The sequence below is a fragment of the Anolis carolinensis genome, chromosome 1, assembly GCF_035594765.1.
Source record: "Anolis carolinensis isolate JA03-04 chromosome 1, rAnoCar3.1.pri, whole genome shotgun sequence".
Taxonomy (NCBI): Eukaryota; Metazoa; Chordata; class Lepidosauria; order Squamata; family Dactyloidae; genus Anolis; species Anolis carolinensis.
In genome coordinates this window covers 290,877,176-290,897,001 of record NC_085841.1, presented here as the reverse complement: position 1 = coordinate 290,897,001, position 19,826 = coordinate 290,877,176, and the positions used below count along the sequence as shown (strand labels likewise).

Below are 19,826 nucleotides of genomic sequence, written 5' to 3'. Positions count from 1 at the left end.
TTGACTATCAATCTTCATCAGTGGCCAAGATAAATCCTATCTTGTGCAATATTTTATCCAGCCAAAAGGAAACACTAGAATATAATTTATAGAAAACAAAAAAGGGGGTGCACAAGTCACCCTGCAGATCTCCTTTTCCTATGTGCCATGTGTTTCTGTTCCCGACAGTACCTATTTTCCTCTGCCTGAGGCAAAACAGATATTCACAGCACACAGGAAGAGGAAGAGGAGTTGGATCTACTAGGAGGGCAATGTGGCACTGGGCCATGAGTGTCTGTTTCACCCAGACAAAGAGAAACACATGAACAGCCCCTATTCCCACCTCTTGAATATGTGGCTGCTGTGTCAACTTCAGGAGGCAAGAATTGGTGGAACAAGCTCACAAATAATCAAAACTTTCAGCTTGAAATCTGCAAAAGTGGAGGGACAAGTGTGTATCATAATGATTTGGGTGTTTTTGTTGGACTCAGCTGCATTCAGTTCCATGAATGAAAGGACAAAAATTGATGTAACCTGGCACAGAAGTTGATGTTTTATGTAGCCTATTTATTTTTCACAATGTTTACATTTATCTCTTCATTCAGTTTGTATCCGGTTTTAATCACAAATAGGAATATGAGCTTTGTACAAAACAGTATAACTGCATAAAAGGAAATAAAGTGTAACGCAAACTAGTACTGTTTAGAAAGACAAATGCAGCACTCTTGCGGTTAAAAGCCCTTTCTCCAACAAGCAAGGTCAGTTGCCAAAGATGTGCTCCAATAACAAGGTCTGTCCCTGCTGGCATAAATTTTTATTACTTATTGTGACATTAATTTGTGTGCCCTGCTGGAGCCAGGTCAAATGCCAGTCCTTAAATGTTGTTGAATGAATCAAAAATAGTGAGCTCAGATGCTCAGTGCCAGCAGGATCATAGAGAAAACAGGTTAGTTGAGAAATGAGGCACACCCAGGGCTTAAAAACATAAAAGACAATGTTTCTCATAGGCCAGAGAGGACTGAAAGTGCTTAGTGGCCGAAGAACACTGGCTCTCTCTAGTTAGAATATGGAGAGGAATTGACTATTTTGAAGAAGGCATGACTTCCTGAACAGAAGCCACAGTTTTAAATAGGGGTGTGGAAACAGCAGAATTCTGTTCCGTTTTCATTTCAAATTTTGGATCTCCCTCCCCAGTTCTGGTTTTGGGAAGATTCTTCCCAAAACAGAAAAGAAACTCATGGTTCCAAATACGAATCCAAATGGCCACCCTCCTAATCTCCCAGAATCTTCCCGGATACAGAACGGGGATTGGGGGAAGGGACCCAAAAACAGAACGGATTTCTGCCGTTTCACAACTTCTAGTTTTAACCTTTTGTTGCCGGTCCCACTTACAAAAAACTGATCCATAACAGCATGAAACCTTGTGACTTTAAAAGTTTACAGTAATATCACACATTGGGTAACATACAGTGGTGCTGTTCAGAAGCAAATATTACTTCAGATCTAACATTGGAATCATGCTTTTGATAGATATCATTCAAATATGTGGGGGCCTTCTGTGCTGTGACATCCAAGTTGTGGAATGCTCTCCTCTTGAGTTGCCCATGATTGTATTTTCATTCCAATCCTGAGTTCAAAATGTAGCTTTTTATTAAAGGCTTGGCCAATATTTTAAATCAGTGGTTCTCAACCTGTGGGTCCCCAGGTGTTTTGGCCTACAACTTCTAGAAATCCCAGGCAGTTTACCAGCTGTTAGGATTTCTGGGAGTTGAAGGCCAAAACATCTGGGGACCCACAGGTTGAGAACCATTGTTTTAAATCAACCAATCAGTGATTTTTTTTTTAAAAAAAAAATCTGTCTCAAGTAATGAGCATTTATGAGAAGTGCTGTAAATGTATTGGCCATTGAAGGAAGGTTATTCTTCATAGGTGGGGAGTGCGTAAAAAATGGTCTTCACATTAAGTACAGTCCCTGCTTTGTTGTTCTTTGCTTTCAAGTTGTCTTAGGCTTAGGCACCCTATGAGAAAGCGGCCTTCAAGAGCCTTAATCATGGGAACACATGGCTATGGCTTCCTTGATTGAATCAATCCATTTTAGGATTCCACTTTATTCATTTGTTTTCCATATGGAGAACCTACATTTTTAGAAATTGCATGATGCGGTGTTTGTTTCTTGATAATGTGTATATATAGAGTATTCCAAGTGACACTGGAGAGCACTCAGGGAAGGCAGATAAACATAGAAATATGACATGGTCCTTTTGAATAGGATTTGATTAGGAATTTCTCCCATTATTTTAATGATAAAAATATGGAAGCAATTGTTAATCTCTTACAGACGGCTGGGATAGTATTTATGACTTTTCAGTGATGAGAGAGGGAGATAATAGCCATAATGTCAGGTTAGTTTGGGATTATAGAGTTATGTTTAGCATTTTATCCATATCATAGTATATATTTAAAAACGTCTGAAAGCTATTGTTATAAGCAGATTATTTACTCTTTCTGTGATGGTGTCAGAGGGTTCCTCCTTTATACACATAGTCAATAAATTTTGTTCATAGATATTGTAGTCTTTCTGTTTTAGAGTTGTATTGTTTGGTAGGTTTCTGTGGCCAGATCCTCTTTTCTCTTGTTTATCCTGAGTGTTGTGTGAGCACAAAAGGAGATATACAATGTTCTATTTTTTTCCTGAAAAATAAAGCATAAATTAATTATTGGGTTTCATCTTCTTAGAAGGAATGCCTAGCACCTCTTTCTTTTGAAATATATTTGACTTTGTAGGCTGATTGTCACAAATATTTCCTTCTACTAGAAAAAGAGCAGAAACCGGAAATTAATATGCTTCAGTGTGACTTTTACATTGAGAATCTAGGCTTTCGACAGAATACCTCATATTAAAAGGGCTTCCCTTGTACTAAAAATACTGTTCAATTTCCATGTGCCCTTTCCTTTTGATATTTGTGTATCTAAGTAATGGCAAATTTTGAATGTCACCAGTTATTCTTGAATTAAGCAGTAATGCATTGCTATTATTATTATTATTATTATTATTATTATTATTATTATTATGTTTATACTCCACTTTTTCTCTTCTCAAGGAGACTCAAAGTGGCTTACATTAAAAGCATTTCAATATAAGTTATAATCTACAAATATACAAACATTAAAACAGAATTAAATATAATGGTATTAAAAATTCACAGTTAAAATCCATAAAAACCTATTCATAGCTAATACCACAGCACCCCATGACCACTTCATATATATATATATATATATATATATATATATATATATATATATATAATATACACACACACACTTATACATGTACATATACATATAGGCACACACACACACACACATACACACACACTGTCAAGAGTCAGACGCCAATTAGCGAACAAAAATAGAGTTTATTCAGCAGATAAGCCAAAAAGTAATGTAAACACAGAAAAAACCTTGAAACACTTCACTATCAGTGCTTCAAGAGCAGTTCAAACAAAAATATAATTCAGCAACACAAGCAGGTAAAAACAAAGCTAAACAAACCTAGTGCAAACTGCACTTTCTGAGTCCAAGCCCTGCCAGCCGGCTCTGTAGTTTTCAAAGGAACAGTTCCCAAAAGAAAACACCAAATTGGTCAGGAAACAAACAAACAAACTAAGAATGCAGTAGACTGCTTCCACAATGTGGATAAAGCCGAAGGCTCCAAAAGGATGGTGAAAAGACGTCGTCCGGGATTCCAAGGTCAGGTCAGGAGGTAACAGCGGTGTCCAAAGAGCAAGCCAGGAGTCAAAAGCCGATAGTAGTCATCAATCACAGGGCGAAGGCAGTAGCAAGGTCAAATTCTGATCCAAGGTCTGAAGAGGGTGCAGTCATCCAAAACAGATCCACGATAAGACACAGCAAGAGCCAAGCTAGGTGATAATAGCAGATTCAAATCATAGTCCAAGTCCAGTCTTCATGGAAACACAGAGATCCCAATGGCGCCTCAGCAACACCTTGCCACACGCAAGGTGCAGTGGCAAACATTCCCATTTTATTCCCCTTCCTCCTGGGTGACCAAACACTCACACCCAAACACCAGGTGTCCCAAATCTACTCAGAGTCTGAGCTCCACACAGCTAGAGCTCGTGGATCTGGAGTACCTAGCAATTCGTTGGAGTCCCAATCATCCTGCCCACACTTAGCCCCATGAACACTTAAAGAACCATCCTCCCTTCTCCAAGCATCCCAATTGGGATCAGCTCCTGCAGAAACCCCAGGTTCAGAAGTATCCATAGACCCCAAATCCCCAGACATCTCCGGTGGCTGTGCCCATTCAGTGGCCGCTTCCCCAGCCACCACCTGTTCCTCAGCATCCATCTCCCCATCTGAATCATCCTCAGAAGATCCCCCATATAGCTCTCTATGTCGCTTCCTGCGCAACTCCTCCAGTGAACCCTCATCACGAGGGTTTTTTCTTCCTCTTCGAATTCCATCCCCATCAACCATAATCCCCGAAGGCGCAGTCACAACACACACACACACACACACGAGCATCCACAGATGTTGGTATCCATGGAGGTCCTGAAACCAAACTACATTGGATGCCAAAGGCATTTGAGAAGCTATTCCTTTTTAGTAGAAACAATTTGAACATAGTATATGAGGCAGTTTCATCATTTGTGTTGTTTGTGAATGGTAAACTTGCAAATCCCATAGTAGATTCCCTTTAGAGTTGCCATAAATTGGAAACAACTTGAAGCTGCATAGCAATAACAGCAATCATGGAGTATCAGATGTTCGCCTTTACTTCAAAACACCGTATTTAGAACTGTGAACCATAACCATATTCATTTTAGTTGTTTTCTATGAAGTTTAGGAGGTCCCCTCCAGAAATAATTTTAAATAATTTACTTATTTATTGTTTTGTTTTTCCCCTTCCTTTCTCCTCAATGAAACTCAAAGTGGCTTGTGTCATATGTTAGAAACAGAATAGTTAAGGCAGTATGAAATATGAAACCCAAAAACACATTAACACATCAGTTCAATTAAAGCGCTACTTTTACGACGTTAACATTTGAAACAATTACAAACAGCATGATTGTGGTATTGATCCCCATTTTTCCTTTTCCTTTTGCCTTTTTTTTCTTTTTAAACAGTACAAACTGACCTACAGAAATATAAATTTGTGCAGCTGGTATTGTGGGAGGGTGGAGAACCCTGTGAACTGTTTGTGCTTTTTATTGACTTACAGTACTTTGGAGAAATGCATTAATCCACAACTCAGTGAAGCAAAAGAAAATGAAATACACACTGAATGATTGCTCTCCTACAAAAGGAAGCCATCCTAAATTGGATTCCTTTCAAGTATATGGTATTTGAAAGCAGTAGTTTAATCTTTATTAAGTTTATCATTACTTGTGGGTTTAACCTGTTCCAAATAAAAATATGTCAGTATCAGTGAATGGTGTACAAGAGATTCAAACAATGTAATCATCATATATGCAATATCATCACTTGAGTGTGCAAAACTGCTGCTACAGATAAGGCAATTTTGCAAAGTTTTTAAAGAATATGGCACACAGCTGCTAGTGCTGTTTTCATTTTATAATATTTATGTTTTTTGCGCTTAGAACAGCCTTACAAAATTTTACATTTTATCAATATAATTCATTTTTTTAAGAGGAAAATTGAAAAGTTATGGTGGGGAGATTCTGAGATAAGACATGATCCTATTTCAGGTATTCAGTGATCATTTCTGGGAAGAAGGAAGATTGTGGTTGAAGTCTGTGCCTTTGAATTAACAAATGTTAATTTTGAATGCTTCGTAAACACTGCTTATATAAACTTGTTCATTCATTCCAACTGTGTAGTGGTTCTCAGCCTGGGGTACCCAGATGTTTTGGCCTTCAACTCCCAGAAATCCTAACAGCTAGTTGGGATTTCTGGGAGTTGTAGGCCTAAAACATCTGGGGATCCCAGGTTGAGAACCACTTCTTTAAATTAATAGAACCACGGAACCATAGATTTGAAAGAAATCACAAGGGCTAGTGACTTTATGGTACCTTTAAATGGTGCTCACTGTAAGTTTTAACTGTTTTATATGATACTAGCTGTGCCCGGCCACGTGTTGCTGTGGCGTTGTCTGGTGGTGTTGGTGAGAAATTGTTGAGGTAGTTGTGGTATTGAATGTCTGTTGTATGGTTGTCTTTATGTTTAGTATGCATTTGGTTGTTTGTGTACTGTGAAAGTGGTGAGGGTAGAGGGGGTCTATGTCCCTGTGTAGTATTGTATAGTATTTATACGTTGTCCATGTGTTGTGAATGCTTGGACTGTGTCCTGGTGTATAGTAGAAAGGGTTGGGCTGGATGGCCCTTAGGGGTCTCTCCAAACTCTTGGATTCTATGCTTCTATTATTATTATTATTATTATTATTATTATTATTATTATTATTATCATCATCATCATCATTATGTAGAGGCTGGATGGCCATCTGTCAGGAGTGCTTGTATTGTGCCCTCCTGCATGGTAGAAGGAAGTTGATCTGGATGATTGTTAGGGGTCACTCCAAACCTTAGGATTGTATGTTGTTGTTGTTATTATTAGTATTAGTATTAGTATTTAGAGGCTAGGTGGCCATCTATTGGGAGTGCTTGGGTTGTATCGTCCAATGGCAGAGTTGGGTTGGACTGGATGGCCTTTAGGGGTCTCTCCCAACTGTCTGATGTTAGATTCGATGTGTATTATTATTGTGCAGATATTGGATAGCCATCTGTCAGGAGTGCTTGGTTTGTATCGTCCTGCATGGTAGAAGGAAGTTTAACTGGATGATCCTTAGGGGTGTCTCATAACCTTATGATTGTGTGATATCCTTCTTCTTCTTCTTCTTCTTCTTCTTCTCATTATTATTATTATTATTATTATTGAGAGGCTGGGTGGCCATCTGTTGGGCATGCTTGGATTGTGTCCTCCATGGCAGAATTGGGTTGGACTGGATTACCACAGTAATTATTTCATATTGCAGTAGAATCTCACTTATCCAACATTCGTTTATCCAGTGTTCTGGATTATCCAACGCAGTCTGCCTTTTAGTAGTCAATATTTTTGTAGTCAATGTTTTAAATTCATTGTGATGTTTTGGTGCTAAATTTGTAAATACAGTACTTACAGCATAGCATTACTGAGCATTGAACTACTTTGTCTGTCAAATTTGTTGTATAACATGATGTTTGGTGCTTAATTTGTATAATTATTACCTAATTTGATGTTTAATCGGCTTTTCCTGAATCCCTTCTTATTATCCAACATATTTACTTATCCAGTGTTCTGCCGGCCTGTTTATGTTGGATGAGTGAGACTCTACTGTATATTGATAATGTTATATTATCTGCTTAGAACTGGATTATATGAGGCCCCTTCTACACAGCTGTATAAAATGCACACTGAAGTGAATTATCTGGCAGTGTGGACTCAAGATAATCCAGTTCAAAGCAGATAATATAAGATTATAAATGGGCAATAAAGCTGTGTGGAAGGGCCTTGAGTCTGCACTGCCATATAATCCAGTTAAAATCAGATAATCTGTATTGTATAGGCAGTGTGGAAGAGGCCTAAGTGAGGTCTAACTGTGCCTGTCTCCTGGGCTGAGTAGGTTGCTAGGAGACCAAGTGGGCAGAGTTTAGCCTTGTAACTGGCAGCAATTGGATAAAAAACAATTATTCCTCTCCCTCTAATTAGGACTTTATTTTTCTTTTCTTTTTGTTGTATGAACGTAGAGGCATGGATGAGGGGTTGTGTTGCCAAGTTTAGTGTTTCTGGGATGTGTAGTTTTGTTGTTTTGTCCTAGGCCGAATTTTTTTTATCCTTTTATATATATAGATGTTAAATTGGGTTTTTATAACGGGATATGACATTTTAGCTGATTATGTATTGTGTGCAGATGTATTTGTACAAGTTTTATATTTTGTACACAGCTTTGAGTCCCACCCACAGGAATAAAGCAGGATAGAAATGAATTATTATTATTATTATTATTGACACAATAACATAGTATGACACAGCGAACAAGATAGATATGCTGGATTTCGGTTATTAATAATAATAATAATAACAACAACAACAACAACAACAACAACAACAACGACTTCAGGGGGAAACCTATCATAGAATTGCATGGAGGACCTAGCAAATTCCTAGAGAAACAATTCTTCATCGGGCACAAGTATGTGAAATCAGGGATATAAGTTCAGTGATTATGGGGACCTTACTGTATTTTCTAAATGTTTGAAAGGGGCTGCTAGTGTTCCTTGCTTCAGATGACACAATATTGCTATTATGGAAATGAAAGAACTCCCTGGAGAAGAAAACCTGCTTTTCTACCCTCTAATTTGCATTAGTTGTGGGGTATGAATAAACTTCTGATTGAAGTAATCATGTGATTTCATCCAATTTGAAGTAATAATGGGGTTGCTTCTGTCCTTTTGAATTGTGGTCCCTAACAGTCATTAAACAGAGAATGTGGACTTCCATACCCAAGGATACAGATTTTACTGATTATGTCGTATTCTCACAATGTTTCAGCTAAACTAATAAGGCTGAAACACACATGAGCATTACATCTGTTTCCAAATGCTGCTATGTGTTTTTATCAATGAGTATGTGATATTCTTTAATTTACAGCATTAGCTGTAAAGAAGAAAACTTCGTGTTTCTGATGTTTATATGTGGAAGGTTTTTTCCTGAGTTGTTGCAAAAGACACAGGAAGGGAACATTTCTTACTCTCACCAATTTTTTGTTAAAATTCAGGTGTGTTTATATCTCATTGATCCTTGTCAATCTTTTCAAAAGTTGGAATAGAAAGAAGTGGCTTAAAAAATAAACAGCCTGAACTACATTCACATTTTTACTTAGGTAAATCTTGTTATCCTTTGTTTTTCAGCCAAATGAATTAAGAGTTGCTGATTATGCCTCGAAGTCCAACATCAAGTGAAGATGAGATGGCTCAGAGTTTTTCAGATTATTCAGTGGAATCTGAGTCAGACAGCTCCAAAGAAGAAACCATTTATGATACTATCCGGGCCACGGCAGAAAAGCCAAGCAGGAGGATGGAGGATGCCCAGAACAACACATTGGTGATAAGGATTATAATACCTGACCTACAGCAGACGGTAAAGAGAACTCTATTAAAAGTTTATTGTCCAAGACCATAGAACAGTCTGGTTTGCAGTATTATTATTATTGATACAACGACATATGGCACAGCAAACAAGATAGATATGCTGGATTTCGTGTCACAAAACCACAAGTCGAACACTTCGCAAGCGTTTAGGACTGTGTGATGTATTTTCGGATGATGTGCGCAGATCCCGGTAGGGTGGCCTTTTGCAGTTGGCAGATGATGATGATGATGATGATTATATAAGCACAACTGGTATTTTTCAACTGTGGACAGTTCTATACTGTCATATAATGGCAGAGTAGAGTCACATTAGTCTAGGTGCGTCCACACAATGTACGCAGGTGGATGCGAGTTAATCTGAAGTAAACTGCTTAATGTGGCTGCATCCCAGATGAAAAGAAGACAAAGAAATGTCCAGATTGTACTGATTCCCATGTGATGGGGTAGTTGGACTCCTAGAGCACGATCCGGACTTTTCCCATGTGATGGGGCAGTGGGCAGTGGGAATAGCCATTCAGGATACCTATGCGGGATCCAGGATCGTGTCCCAAAAGCCATTGTGCACTTCTGAGGTTCAGGCAGCCTAAGGAGGAGGCTGATACCCTGCCCCCAATTCCCCTTTCCTCCAAAAGGACCAAAAATAATAATAATCGCCACTTACCAGAGCTCTGTTCTCTCTACTTCATTGTTTGTCACATGTAAGTGAGCAAAGCAGCTTGAGAAGAGTGAGCCTTTTCCCCTTCTTCCAAGCTGGTGGGCTTAGACAGGTGGGACAAACCATGAAGCTCCAGTAAGTGGTGATTTTCTGTCTTTGTCTTTCTTTGTGTGTGTGTGTGTGTGGAAAGGTTTGGGGTTTGGGGCGGGGGCTTGGAATCCTGCCCCATTTCTAGCCATTGAAACCAGTTTCAGCTGTGAGACCGCAGTTCCACCTCCAAGGCTGTTGATTGCACCCCTGTAGCCATAATGCATCTCTCAATTTCATACTAGTTGGAGCAGTCTTATGTGCCGCTGTAGAACTGCCCTAAATTCAGAGTAAATGAGAAGGAAATATATGTGTTTAAATTTGCCTAGATCACACCCTTTGTATTGAGATTACAAAATAATTATATCACCTTGAGGTCTCAGATTCACATTAGCCTTGCATAAGATTTCTCTGGGAATTTATTTTTGCAACTGCTTATATTTGTATTTTATGTATTTCTGGTAGATGTCACAGTCTTCTGCTATTCTGCCACATTGTTGCAATATATGTAACTGTTTTTTCCCTTTTGGTGAAAATTATCCATTTGAGATAATAGCAGTTATGTCTGAAAGTTGATGAAATAAATATTCATTTCTAGCTAGGATTCAAAATGAATATCTATTTTTATTTATGTCTTTAACTTGGAAAGTAGGAAGTTACGTATGTTTGGGAGGTATGTGTTTGTAGTTTCTATGTAAGTTAGGAATGTAGTATAGTATATTTTACATGTAGTGTGTAGTGTCAATCAGTAGAAAACCTAAAAATGAAATATAAATGAAAATGAAATTTGGGACAAGGCAGCAGTCAAATTTCTTTATTATTACATGCTTTTTTGTTTATGTGTCATTGTTTTTCATTTATTTCACATTAAAAGTTGCAGAGCTTAACTTACAAACTATCACTCATTGCCTCTGCACTTTTCTTCCATTCATTAGTGTTGAGGGAGTAGAATATTCTTCTCTGCACCTCCAATTAAGTAAAAAATAATAAAGAATATCTCCTCGCTGTTTTATATCCAGATAAGAAAGGCACACAGCATGAATTGAACTGCACCCATTGTACTTTATTTGACATTGAGAGTTCATTACCTTCCCAGAAGTAAAAAGGACATTCAATTTAAGAGTTCAGTCTTTGAAAGAAAATTTTAAAAACTGTTCTAAGTTCTTGTTTGAGATAGAGTATAGACAAAGGAATTCCATAGAAGAATTATGTCTGTCAGAAAGTATATTCATATATCACTGCATTAAATGGGATATCTGCTTGGAGATTAATAAGGACTTTTCAATACATGTGGCAAGGTGAAGATTGTATTTGAGCAAAGTTGAAGCTACTTTCATATCTGGTGGAATACACATATTTCTTCCTCTTCCATCTGTTATTTTTCTTTTTCAGATACCTTATGCAAGTAGCTTGTTTTAGTAAGATCAGATCTCATTTTCCCATCTTGACCATATGGAGGTGGAGCACCTTATATAAATTATGTATACAGTTAAACAATATGTATGGCACATATAGGGTGTGTGCGTTGTGTAAGACCCTTCACAGAGAAAACTTTGCTTCATTGGTCTTATAGATCCAGCAATATGGTTTCTCAGCTGCTTAAAATAGAACATCATTTTTTTTTAAGTTTGTGCGTATTCAAGACTTTTTTGTGCATAGCCTTTTGTTTTTAAAAAAGATTAGTTGCACCATCTGAGCACTTTCTGCTTATTCTGTTTGATCTTAAACGAACAACTTATATATAAAAAAGAACCACCTTATCATAATAAGACATTATGACAGTAGGATATGTAGTATGCTGATGAATCTGACAATGCTATTTTGCTCTTTCCAGCTGTTTTCACCAATATCTTATATAATATTTACTTTTTCTTTTCTGTGTGTCTGTGAGGACACATTTCTCTGAAAGTCAAATATATTTTGACATTTTTATGGTCACTGAATATTGATAGACTGGGAAGTTGGACCACCATCATTATCTTTGATCTTGAGCGGGTGCCCTGGCTTCCCAGTTGAAGGGGTGCCAAAATGAGGTCAATGATTCAGTGTTTGGAGACAAATTCTGGAAGCTTACCATGGAATTGCCTGGAATAGGTTCTGGAGATGACATATTTTTGTAGATGCAGTTTGGTGAAACTACAGCAACTAGGTATGAGGATCGTAGTGTATTTTTTAAATAATGAAAATAATCATACATCTGATGCATGAGTGCCAATATTGTTCATGTGTATCACTACATTTTGTGTATACTAATTGCCTTATCCTGTTCTTTTGTGTGTTGTTTTACAGAAATGTATTAGATTCAATCCTGAAGCTTCAGTGTGGGTAGCAAAACAACGAATTCTTTGCACATTGAATCAAAGTTTGAAAGATGTTCTCAATTATGGCTTGTTCCAGCCTGCAAACAATGGGAGAGATGGGAAATTTTTGGATGAGGAACGCCTACTTATGGAATATCCTCAACCTGTTAATAAGGGAGTTCCATCCTTGGAGGTACCTTAACAAACAACCTTTTACTTAAAAATTGTGATGTTTTTGCAATGGAGATAGCTGTGGATAATGAAACATACGTTAGGAGGTACAACATATTTTGTAGCGTTGTTTTAAGCTACCATAGAACAGTGGAAGAAGGGAAGATCTATTGTGCTAGAATATAAGAAAAAGGAAGCTCATGACATTGCCAGTTATATGGTTTTTGAATGTCACCTGTTACTAATTTCATGGCTTTCACATTTGTTCTAGGACACAATTTGGATCAACATGGTTTTAAAATTCAGTTTCCTATTATCTTTTAAATATGTATTTAGCAATGATAGTATTACATACTTTATGTATCTATTGTTTGAAGGATTTGGCAGATATCTCATTAAAAATCATACACATCTTTGACAGTAGTCCCACATCTGTTAGATTTGATCCCTCTCTGTTCTAATTAACCTGTTTTGTAGAAGTATTGTTTCTAGAGAAAACCTTAATGGAGTCTTAGAGCTGAGGAGAGAATGGAGAGAGCAAGTGGGTAGCCACTAGAGTGAAAAAGGGTGAACAAAAGCTTATTTTAAAAATAAAAATGATAATCCTTACCCAGTATTCAAATACAATTTTAAAATATATATCTCTTACTTAGTCAATATGATAAGCCTTCTTCAACAAGATATTGAGATATTTATCTCCCATCTAATGAACAGTAATCTTTTTTCATCTTGGTTTTGCTTACTAATTTAGCACAATTTTAGCATATTTAGATCACAAGCAACAACGGCAGAAGATTCTTTTTGGCAAAAGTACAATGTTACTTTAAAAGAAAAAAGAAAAAGAATATACGTAGAAGGACCATGTTTTCACTTTTTAGACAAACTTAGTTGATATACCACAATTCAGGAGAGAAATCTATGTGTATTGAAAAGTGTTTCCTCTGAGTACCAGATAACAAAAATATGCAGCTCTTCATTCTCTTTCACTTGTGCTGAAGAAGTCGGTGTTCTTTTTAAAAAATAGATTTTTATTAGATATTTTCTTAATAACATGATAAAATGTAGAGAATAAAAAAGGGTAGGAATGGGGGATAAGTGGGAGGCATGGGAAAGGGGGGAATAGGTGGGGGGGCAAGGCAGGGAGGGAAAAAACTATGGGAAATACCTGCGGGGGGGGGGGGGGAGCAACAAAAGAAAAAGAAAAAAGAAGCAATAAAAATGGGGAAGGGATGTTTGGTTAACGTCTAATCTTTTACATTGTGGTTTTGCATTATGTAATGTTTATTTGTTACTAATGTCATAGAATCATAGAATCATAGAATCATAGAATAGTAGAGTTGGAAAGAGACCTCATGGGCCATCCAGTCCAACCCCCTGCCAAGAAGCAGGAAATCGCATTCAAAGCACCCCCGACAGATGGCCATCCAGCCTCTGCTTAAAAGCCTCCAAGGAAGGAGCCTCCACCACAGTCCGGGGGAGAGAGTTCCACTGTCGAACAGCTCTCACAGTGAGGAAGTTCTTCCTGATGTTCAGGTGGAATCTCCTTTCCTGTAGTTTGAAGCCATTGTTCCGTGTCCTAGTCTGCAGGGCAGCAGAAAACAAGCTTGCTCCCTCCTCCCTATGACTTCCCTTCACGTATTTGTACATGGCTATCATGTCTCCTCTCATGTCCATCTCCTCCTCCTTTCTCAAGTTCAAAGGGTATGTTTCCTTCCCTTTAAATATTCATATTAACATCGCCATTTTTTCTTGTTCCATATATTTAATTAATGGTGACCAGTCCATGTCCTTTTTAGTGTTGTGCTGTCTGTAAGTCAATTGTTGAGTTAGTTGGTCCATACTCATAATTTCCATAATCTTAATTAGCCATTCCTTTGTTGTCGGGATTACTGTAGTTCTCCGATGTCAGACATAAACTATTCTGGCCGCTTAATTAAAATTAAGCATTTTAATTCATACTTTTACATTGAATATCCCATTGAATCTGCTTCAATTTTGTTTGCTGCTAAGATAAGGAAAGATAGTGTAGTAGACTTTGAAGATTAGTTGTCTTTTTGGTTTAAAAGTGAGATGAAATTATAAGAAAAGCGTGTTCCTTTTTCTTTTATCTAAATTAGAAAGTGTAGAATCATGAATGAACTTAATATAAGTATAAGGAACAAATAATTAAAAGATAAAGCTTTATACTGTTTTCTCAACAAATGGGAAGTCAACTTTTTAAGGCTGGGGATATATGCATATAAGTAGGTGTATGGATGGGTTTATTTAGCCATAAATAACAACTATTGCAAACCATTCTTTGTGTGATTAAAGTTTAAGCAATTGCTGAAATGTTTTCATTCCTTGATGATTATATGAATTAACCCTTTTTCCTACAAACACACTGTTTCTGAAATGAAAAGTAATACTCCGATACTTTTTCCTTTCAGTTTCGATACAAGAAGAGGGTATACAGACAATTGAATCTTGATGAAAAGCAGTTAGCTAAGCTTCATACAAAGGTATGTCCAAATGTCGTTCTAGGACATTGTATCGCCCTTTTGCTATTTTAATTCAAATCCTTTGGTTTTAATAACAAGCACAAGAAAATTATAGTAGAGTTGTCTCTCCACATTTATGGGAGTTAGGATGCAATCAAGATGGACAAACATGAATATAGTGGCAGTGGGGCAAAACTCCTAATTATTTCCCAGGCAGCTGAGGGACTTCCCAGATGGTAGTGAACAGCACAAATAATGTATGTCTTTCTGCCTGTCCCTGCTGATGCTTCTTACCTCCCAAACCCTGGGGCCATGTGCACATTAATGTAACAGTGTCTTCCGGCAACTCTCTCAGAACAGAGTAAGTTCCTAGTAGCTAATAAGAGTTTAGCTCATGTTGGGAGAGTCTGCCCAGTTTGTTCTCCCTCTCCCTTGACCATGGATTTCTCTGTCTAGTGAGAAAACTGAGGCAGGGAGCTAGTTTCCCCTGCTTCTTAGGTCATAGAGATAGAAAATAGACTAAGTTGAGGTTTGATGGGCATTAACTCAATCAACACTTCTATTTTGTGTGTTAAAGAACCTGAGCCAAGTGACACGTCTGTCTTACAAAGCAAGAGAAAATCAGCCAGGACAGGGCAATGACAAATCTGCAAATGATCAAATTCATAGTCATCAAAATAGTGAATGTAAAGAGCCATCTGTATGATGATTATAGTGCACAGATCTGATGTCAGTGGGGTGTTAACTCCTCAACATTTTAGTCTGATTTGTTGAAGTTGTCTACAGTGTGAACATTTTTCAAATAGGTTCAGCACCTTGGACAGGTCTTTTAAAGTTCCAGCCCACACCTTGAATAAATTCACACCCACCCACTATTTGTCATTGGTATTAGTCACTATCACCTAAGAATTAGAAATATATGAAAGGTAGTATTTAAAACATACATGGTAAGTCAAGAAAAATAAATCAAAAAGCCAAAATCAAAGTCAGGCTGCGTCTGGTACTGTACATTCATATAAAGAATTCCTCTTCCTAATGAATGTGTCCAAACATTTTGTGATATAAATCTAATTTTAGCTCCGGCTATAGTAGACACAGGGCTTAAATATCCTCAATCACCAGATTCCCATCTGACCTTTGGAGCTGAGTAGGGTAAGCCCTAGATAGTATTTGTAATGCAGATCAACAATGAATGCCTGGTTCTGTAGACTATATTTCAGAGGAAGAAAGTGGCTTAGGAAAACTCTGTGAAATTTGTGGGGTGCTCATAAGTCAACAAGTAACACGAAGGCACTTACACATCCACACACAGTAGACTAGTTTGAATATGTTTTTGTGGATTTTTATTCATTTTTAAAAAATATCAATATGTTTAATTTTGTTTTAATGTTTGTATATTTGTAGATTTCAAATGCTTTTAATGTAAGCCACTTTGAATCTCCTTGTGGAGAGAAAAGGTGACGTATAAATAAACATAATACTGTAACAACAACAACAACAACAATAGATACATTTAATCAAATTGAACTTTATTTTGTGTGTGTCAGGAGTAACTTGAGAAACTGCAAGTCACTTCTAGTGTGAGAGAATTGGTTGTCTGCAAGGACGCTGCCCAGGGGACACCTGAATGTTCATGTTTTACCATCCTGTGGGAGATTTATCTCATGTCTCTGCTTGGGGAGCTGGAGCTGACAGAGGGAGCTCACCCGCTTTCCCTGGATTTGAACTGCTGACTTGTCAGTCAGCAGTCCTGCCGGCACAAGGGTTTAACTCATTGTGCCACCAGGGGCTCCACTGAACTTGATAAATCAACATTATATAAGTTACATTTATTAAACTGGATTTGGGCATTTTAATTGTTTATTTTCATTTTTATAACTTAACTCCTCTTTGTAGAAACACTGTTAGCTTAGTAGGTTGCCTGCCTTCATTAGGTTGCCAGTCTTTAGAGATTTCTTTCTGCATCTCAGAATGACATAGGAACTTTGAATCTTTCCTCAGTCCAGAGTTGGAGTGAAGAGTCCAAAAGCAAGATACTTCCCTGGTGAACTCTGTCTCCCAAATAGGCCCTTGATTCTCCAACTCCTTTAACTTGAGGTTGTCTGACACAGTCTTGCTACAATTCCCTGTTACATTTAGAAATAGTAATTTTTTTAAAAAAAAATCTTCAGCGAATATTTGCAATAGATAGGTATGGAATTAAAAACAATCTCTCTGGAAAGAGAAAATATATAGGTTTAGCAGTAAACCATGTTGGTCTTTTTGCACTTTATTAGAAGATACAAGTTTGTGGGGACTATTCTCTTCACTGGCAGTTTCTTCTCACATGTGAATCTGCAAAGGGATCCTGTAGCACTTTAGAGACTATTTTACACAATGAAGTTGATAACAAAGATATCCTCTGAGAAAGTGGACTTAGTCTACGAAAGCTTGTCTTACTAACTTGTTCTCTCAGATGGTCTCTAGGGTGCTACAAGATCCCTTTCTGTACAGATACTCCAAACTGACATGGCTAAATCTGAATTCTCATGTGTGGCTTTGTGATCAAAATCAACTGAAAATTTTAATTTTTATCACTCTGTTTAACTTCCTTCTGAAAAAAAAAGTCATGATGAAGAATCTTTGGGAACTATTTGATGCGACTTTCTTTTCTATAGTACATGTATTATGGCAGAACTCTTGAGATGTGAATGTTAAGTTTGTGTTCAGCAAAGGTATTATGTGTGGTTGTCAAGGAAAAGAAGGGAAGGGAAGGGGAAAAAAGAAAAAATAATATTTAAAGAAAAAGAAATATGTAGTGCTGTTTGGACGGGCTGGAATGTCACAAAATTGGAGATGGGTGATTTCTGAAATGGTTAAATATGTTGGAATGGTGTTGAGGAAGCATTTGACTATGATTTTGAACGTCTTTCAATGTATGCAAATTCAGTCTTTATACTTATAGTTATCTGTACTGGTGTGTGTGGAACAGTCAGGAGGCTCAAACTACAAGAGAATGTTTTGTTGCCTGTTCCCATTCTTATGGGGTTATTTTTTTATCAATGTGATATGTAAACATGATGTATTTGGACATGTTTTGAGGTTCTCTTGATCATGGGGATGTATTCCCTGCCTTGCAAGGAGTTCCTTTTCCTTTTTCCTTTTTTCTTTTAAATTACATTAGGATTTCTGCATATGATGTAGAGGGGGGGAGAAGTGGCTGGTGGTTTTGCTTTGAACATGTTTTGGAGTTGAGGGATGGTAGAGTATGTTATACTTATTTATTCTGTACAGGTTGCCATTTGAGTACGGATCTGGACATGTTCCATTGTTTTTGAATGTATATTTTCTTATTGTATATTTGATTATGTCAAATAATTAATAAAATAATTTTTAAAACCCTGAAAATAACCTAAACCTACTTTTAAAAAATATTGACCAAGTTCTATTTCCTGCACTTCTCTATAGTTTGCTAGTACAGTACATACATATCAAGACAAGTGAATATTTTGTTTGAAATGCATTCCTTGGCTAGAGATATATAAACCAAATGGAAATATGTGGCAAGTGATCAATAAGAAAATTCCATCTCTTCCATCTGACTACGTGTTCATTATGTACAGTCACAAGAATGATTGCACATACCTTTGGGTAGCCAATGGCTGATAATTTTTCCTGTAAAAGAAACGGATATTTGAAGGTAATAAAAATAGCCAAAATTTCTTTTTCAGGCAAATTTTCGAAAATTTATGGACCATGTTCATCACCTTTCAGTAGAAAAATTAACAAAGATGTTGGACCGAGGACTTGATCCAAACTATCATGACTTAGAAACTGGAGGTATGAAACAGATAAATCTGTTACAAATTTTATTTAATTAAAAATAACATGCTTAGTATGAAAGGAGTTGAATTAATAATAATCTTGTATATGCCTAAGAAGAAGATGCACAATAAAAGACAATCAATTAAAATGTGAATCCCTGTGAAACTGTTTGTTTCTTTTCATTCTTTAGAAACCCCACTAACGTTGGCAGCTCAACTTAACAATAGTGTTGAAGTGATCAAAGCTCTGAAAAATGGAGGAGCCCATTTAGATTTCAGAGCCAAAGATGGAATGACAGCATTACACAAAGCAGCTAGAGCCAAGAACCAAATCATTTTGAAGGTACATTCTTTCAGAGTCAGGTTGTATATCGTTTTCTATAATGGAGTGAAGAAAATTATCTCTGTTAATTTTGGTATCTTAAATGGATATTCTAATTGATTTTTGCTCAAAGCTGTCTGTCTTTGGCTTTTTGCTTCTGAAATTTGTTTGAAACAAATAATTTAATATGGTGGAAAGAAAAGTGGGGAAAGTTTCTATCTCATTAATAGATAGACAATGTAATATTTGCTGTGGGAAATGGGAACAGTACAACAGTTGTTTATCATTCTTTGGTGGTTAAAATTCATACCAGGAAGCTACAATTTTTCAAACTTTAAAAAATATGATTTGTTCTCTTTAACCTTCTCCACTTAGCCATTTTGTCTTCAAAGAAGAGTTCAAGTTGTGTTTGCTCTAGGATCCATTTATTTGTTTTTCTAACAGTCCATGCTATGCACAGAACTTTTCTCCAGTACTGTATTTCAAATGAGTAGATTTCACCAATTCAGAAAGGATTCCATGTTGGGAAGTCTAAAGTATGGCATTTGTATTTAATTCATTCAAATGCTGACATATTCTCCAAAACATCCAATTATTTACAGACTCTGTTAGAGCTTGGAGCATCTCCCAACTACAAGGATAGCTGTGGACTGACTCCACTGTATCACACTGCTGTTGTTGGAGGAGATCCATATTGTTGTGAGCTATTACTTCATGAACATGCTACTGTTGGTTGCAAGGATGAAAATGGATGGCAAGAGATTCACCAGGTAGGAAAATGTCATAATGTAAGAAGATTTGTTTAGTGGCTTTATCTGTCATCTAACAATCTATTTTGGTAAACCTTGATAGAAAAGAA

The 19,826-nt window shown here is 37.0% G+C and overlaps 1 protein-coding gene across 8 annotated transcripts in view; it reads left to right on the top strand.

Moving 5' to 3' along the window:
- shank2 (SH3 and multiple ankyrin repeat domains 2) overlaps positions 1-19,826 on the top strand; it is a 405,147-nt gene that overhangs the window by 67,304 nt on the left and 318,017 nt on the right. For all 8 annotated transcript variants that reach the window (XM_062967836.1, XM_062967830.1, XM_062967835.1 and 5 more), the window contains exons 2-7: positions 8,910-9,138; positions 12,181-12,384; positions 14,792-14,863; positions 18,553-18,661; positions 18,837-18,988; positions 19,570-19,737. In XM_062967836.1, the coding sequence (XP_062823906.1) occupies positions 8,935-9,138; positions 12,181-12,384; positions 14,792-14,863; positions 18,553-18,661; positions 18,837-18,988; positions 19,570-19,737 (909 nt within the window). In that variant the 5' untranslated portion in view covers positions 8,910-8,934. The remainder of the gene's footprint in view (positions 1-8,909; positions 9,139-12,180; positions 12,385-14,791; positions 14,864-18,552; positions 18,662-18,836; positions 18,989-19,569; positions 19,738-19,826) is intronic.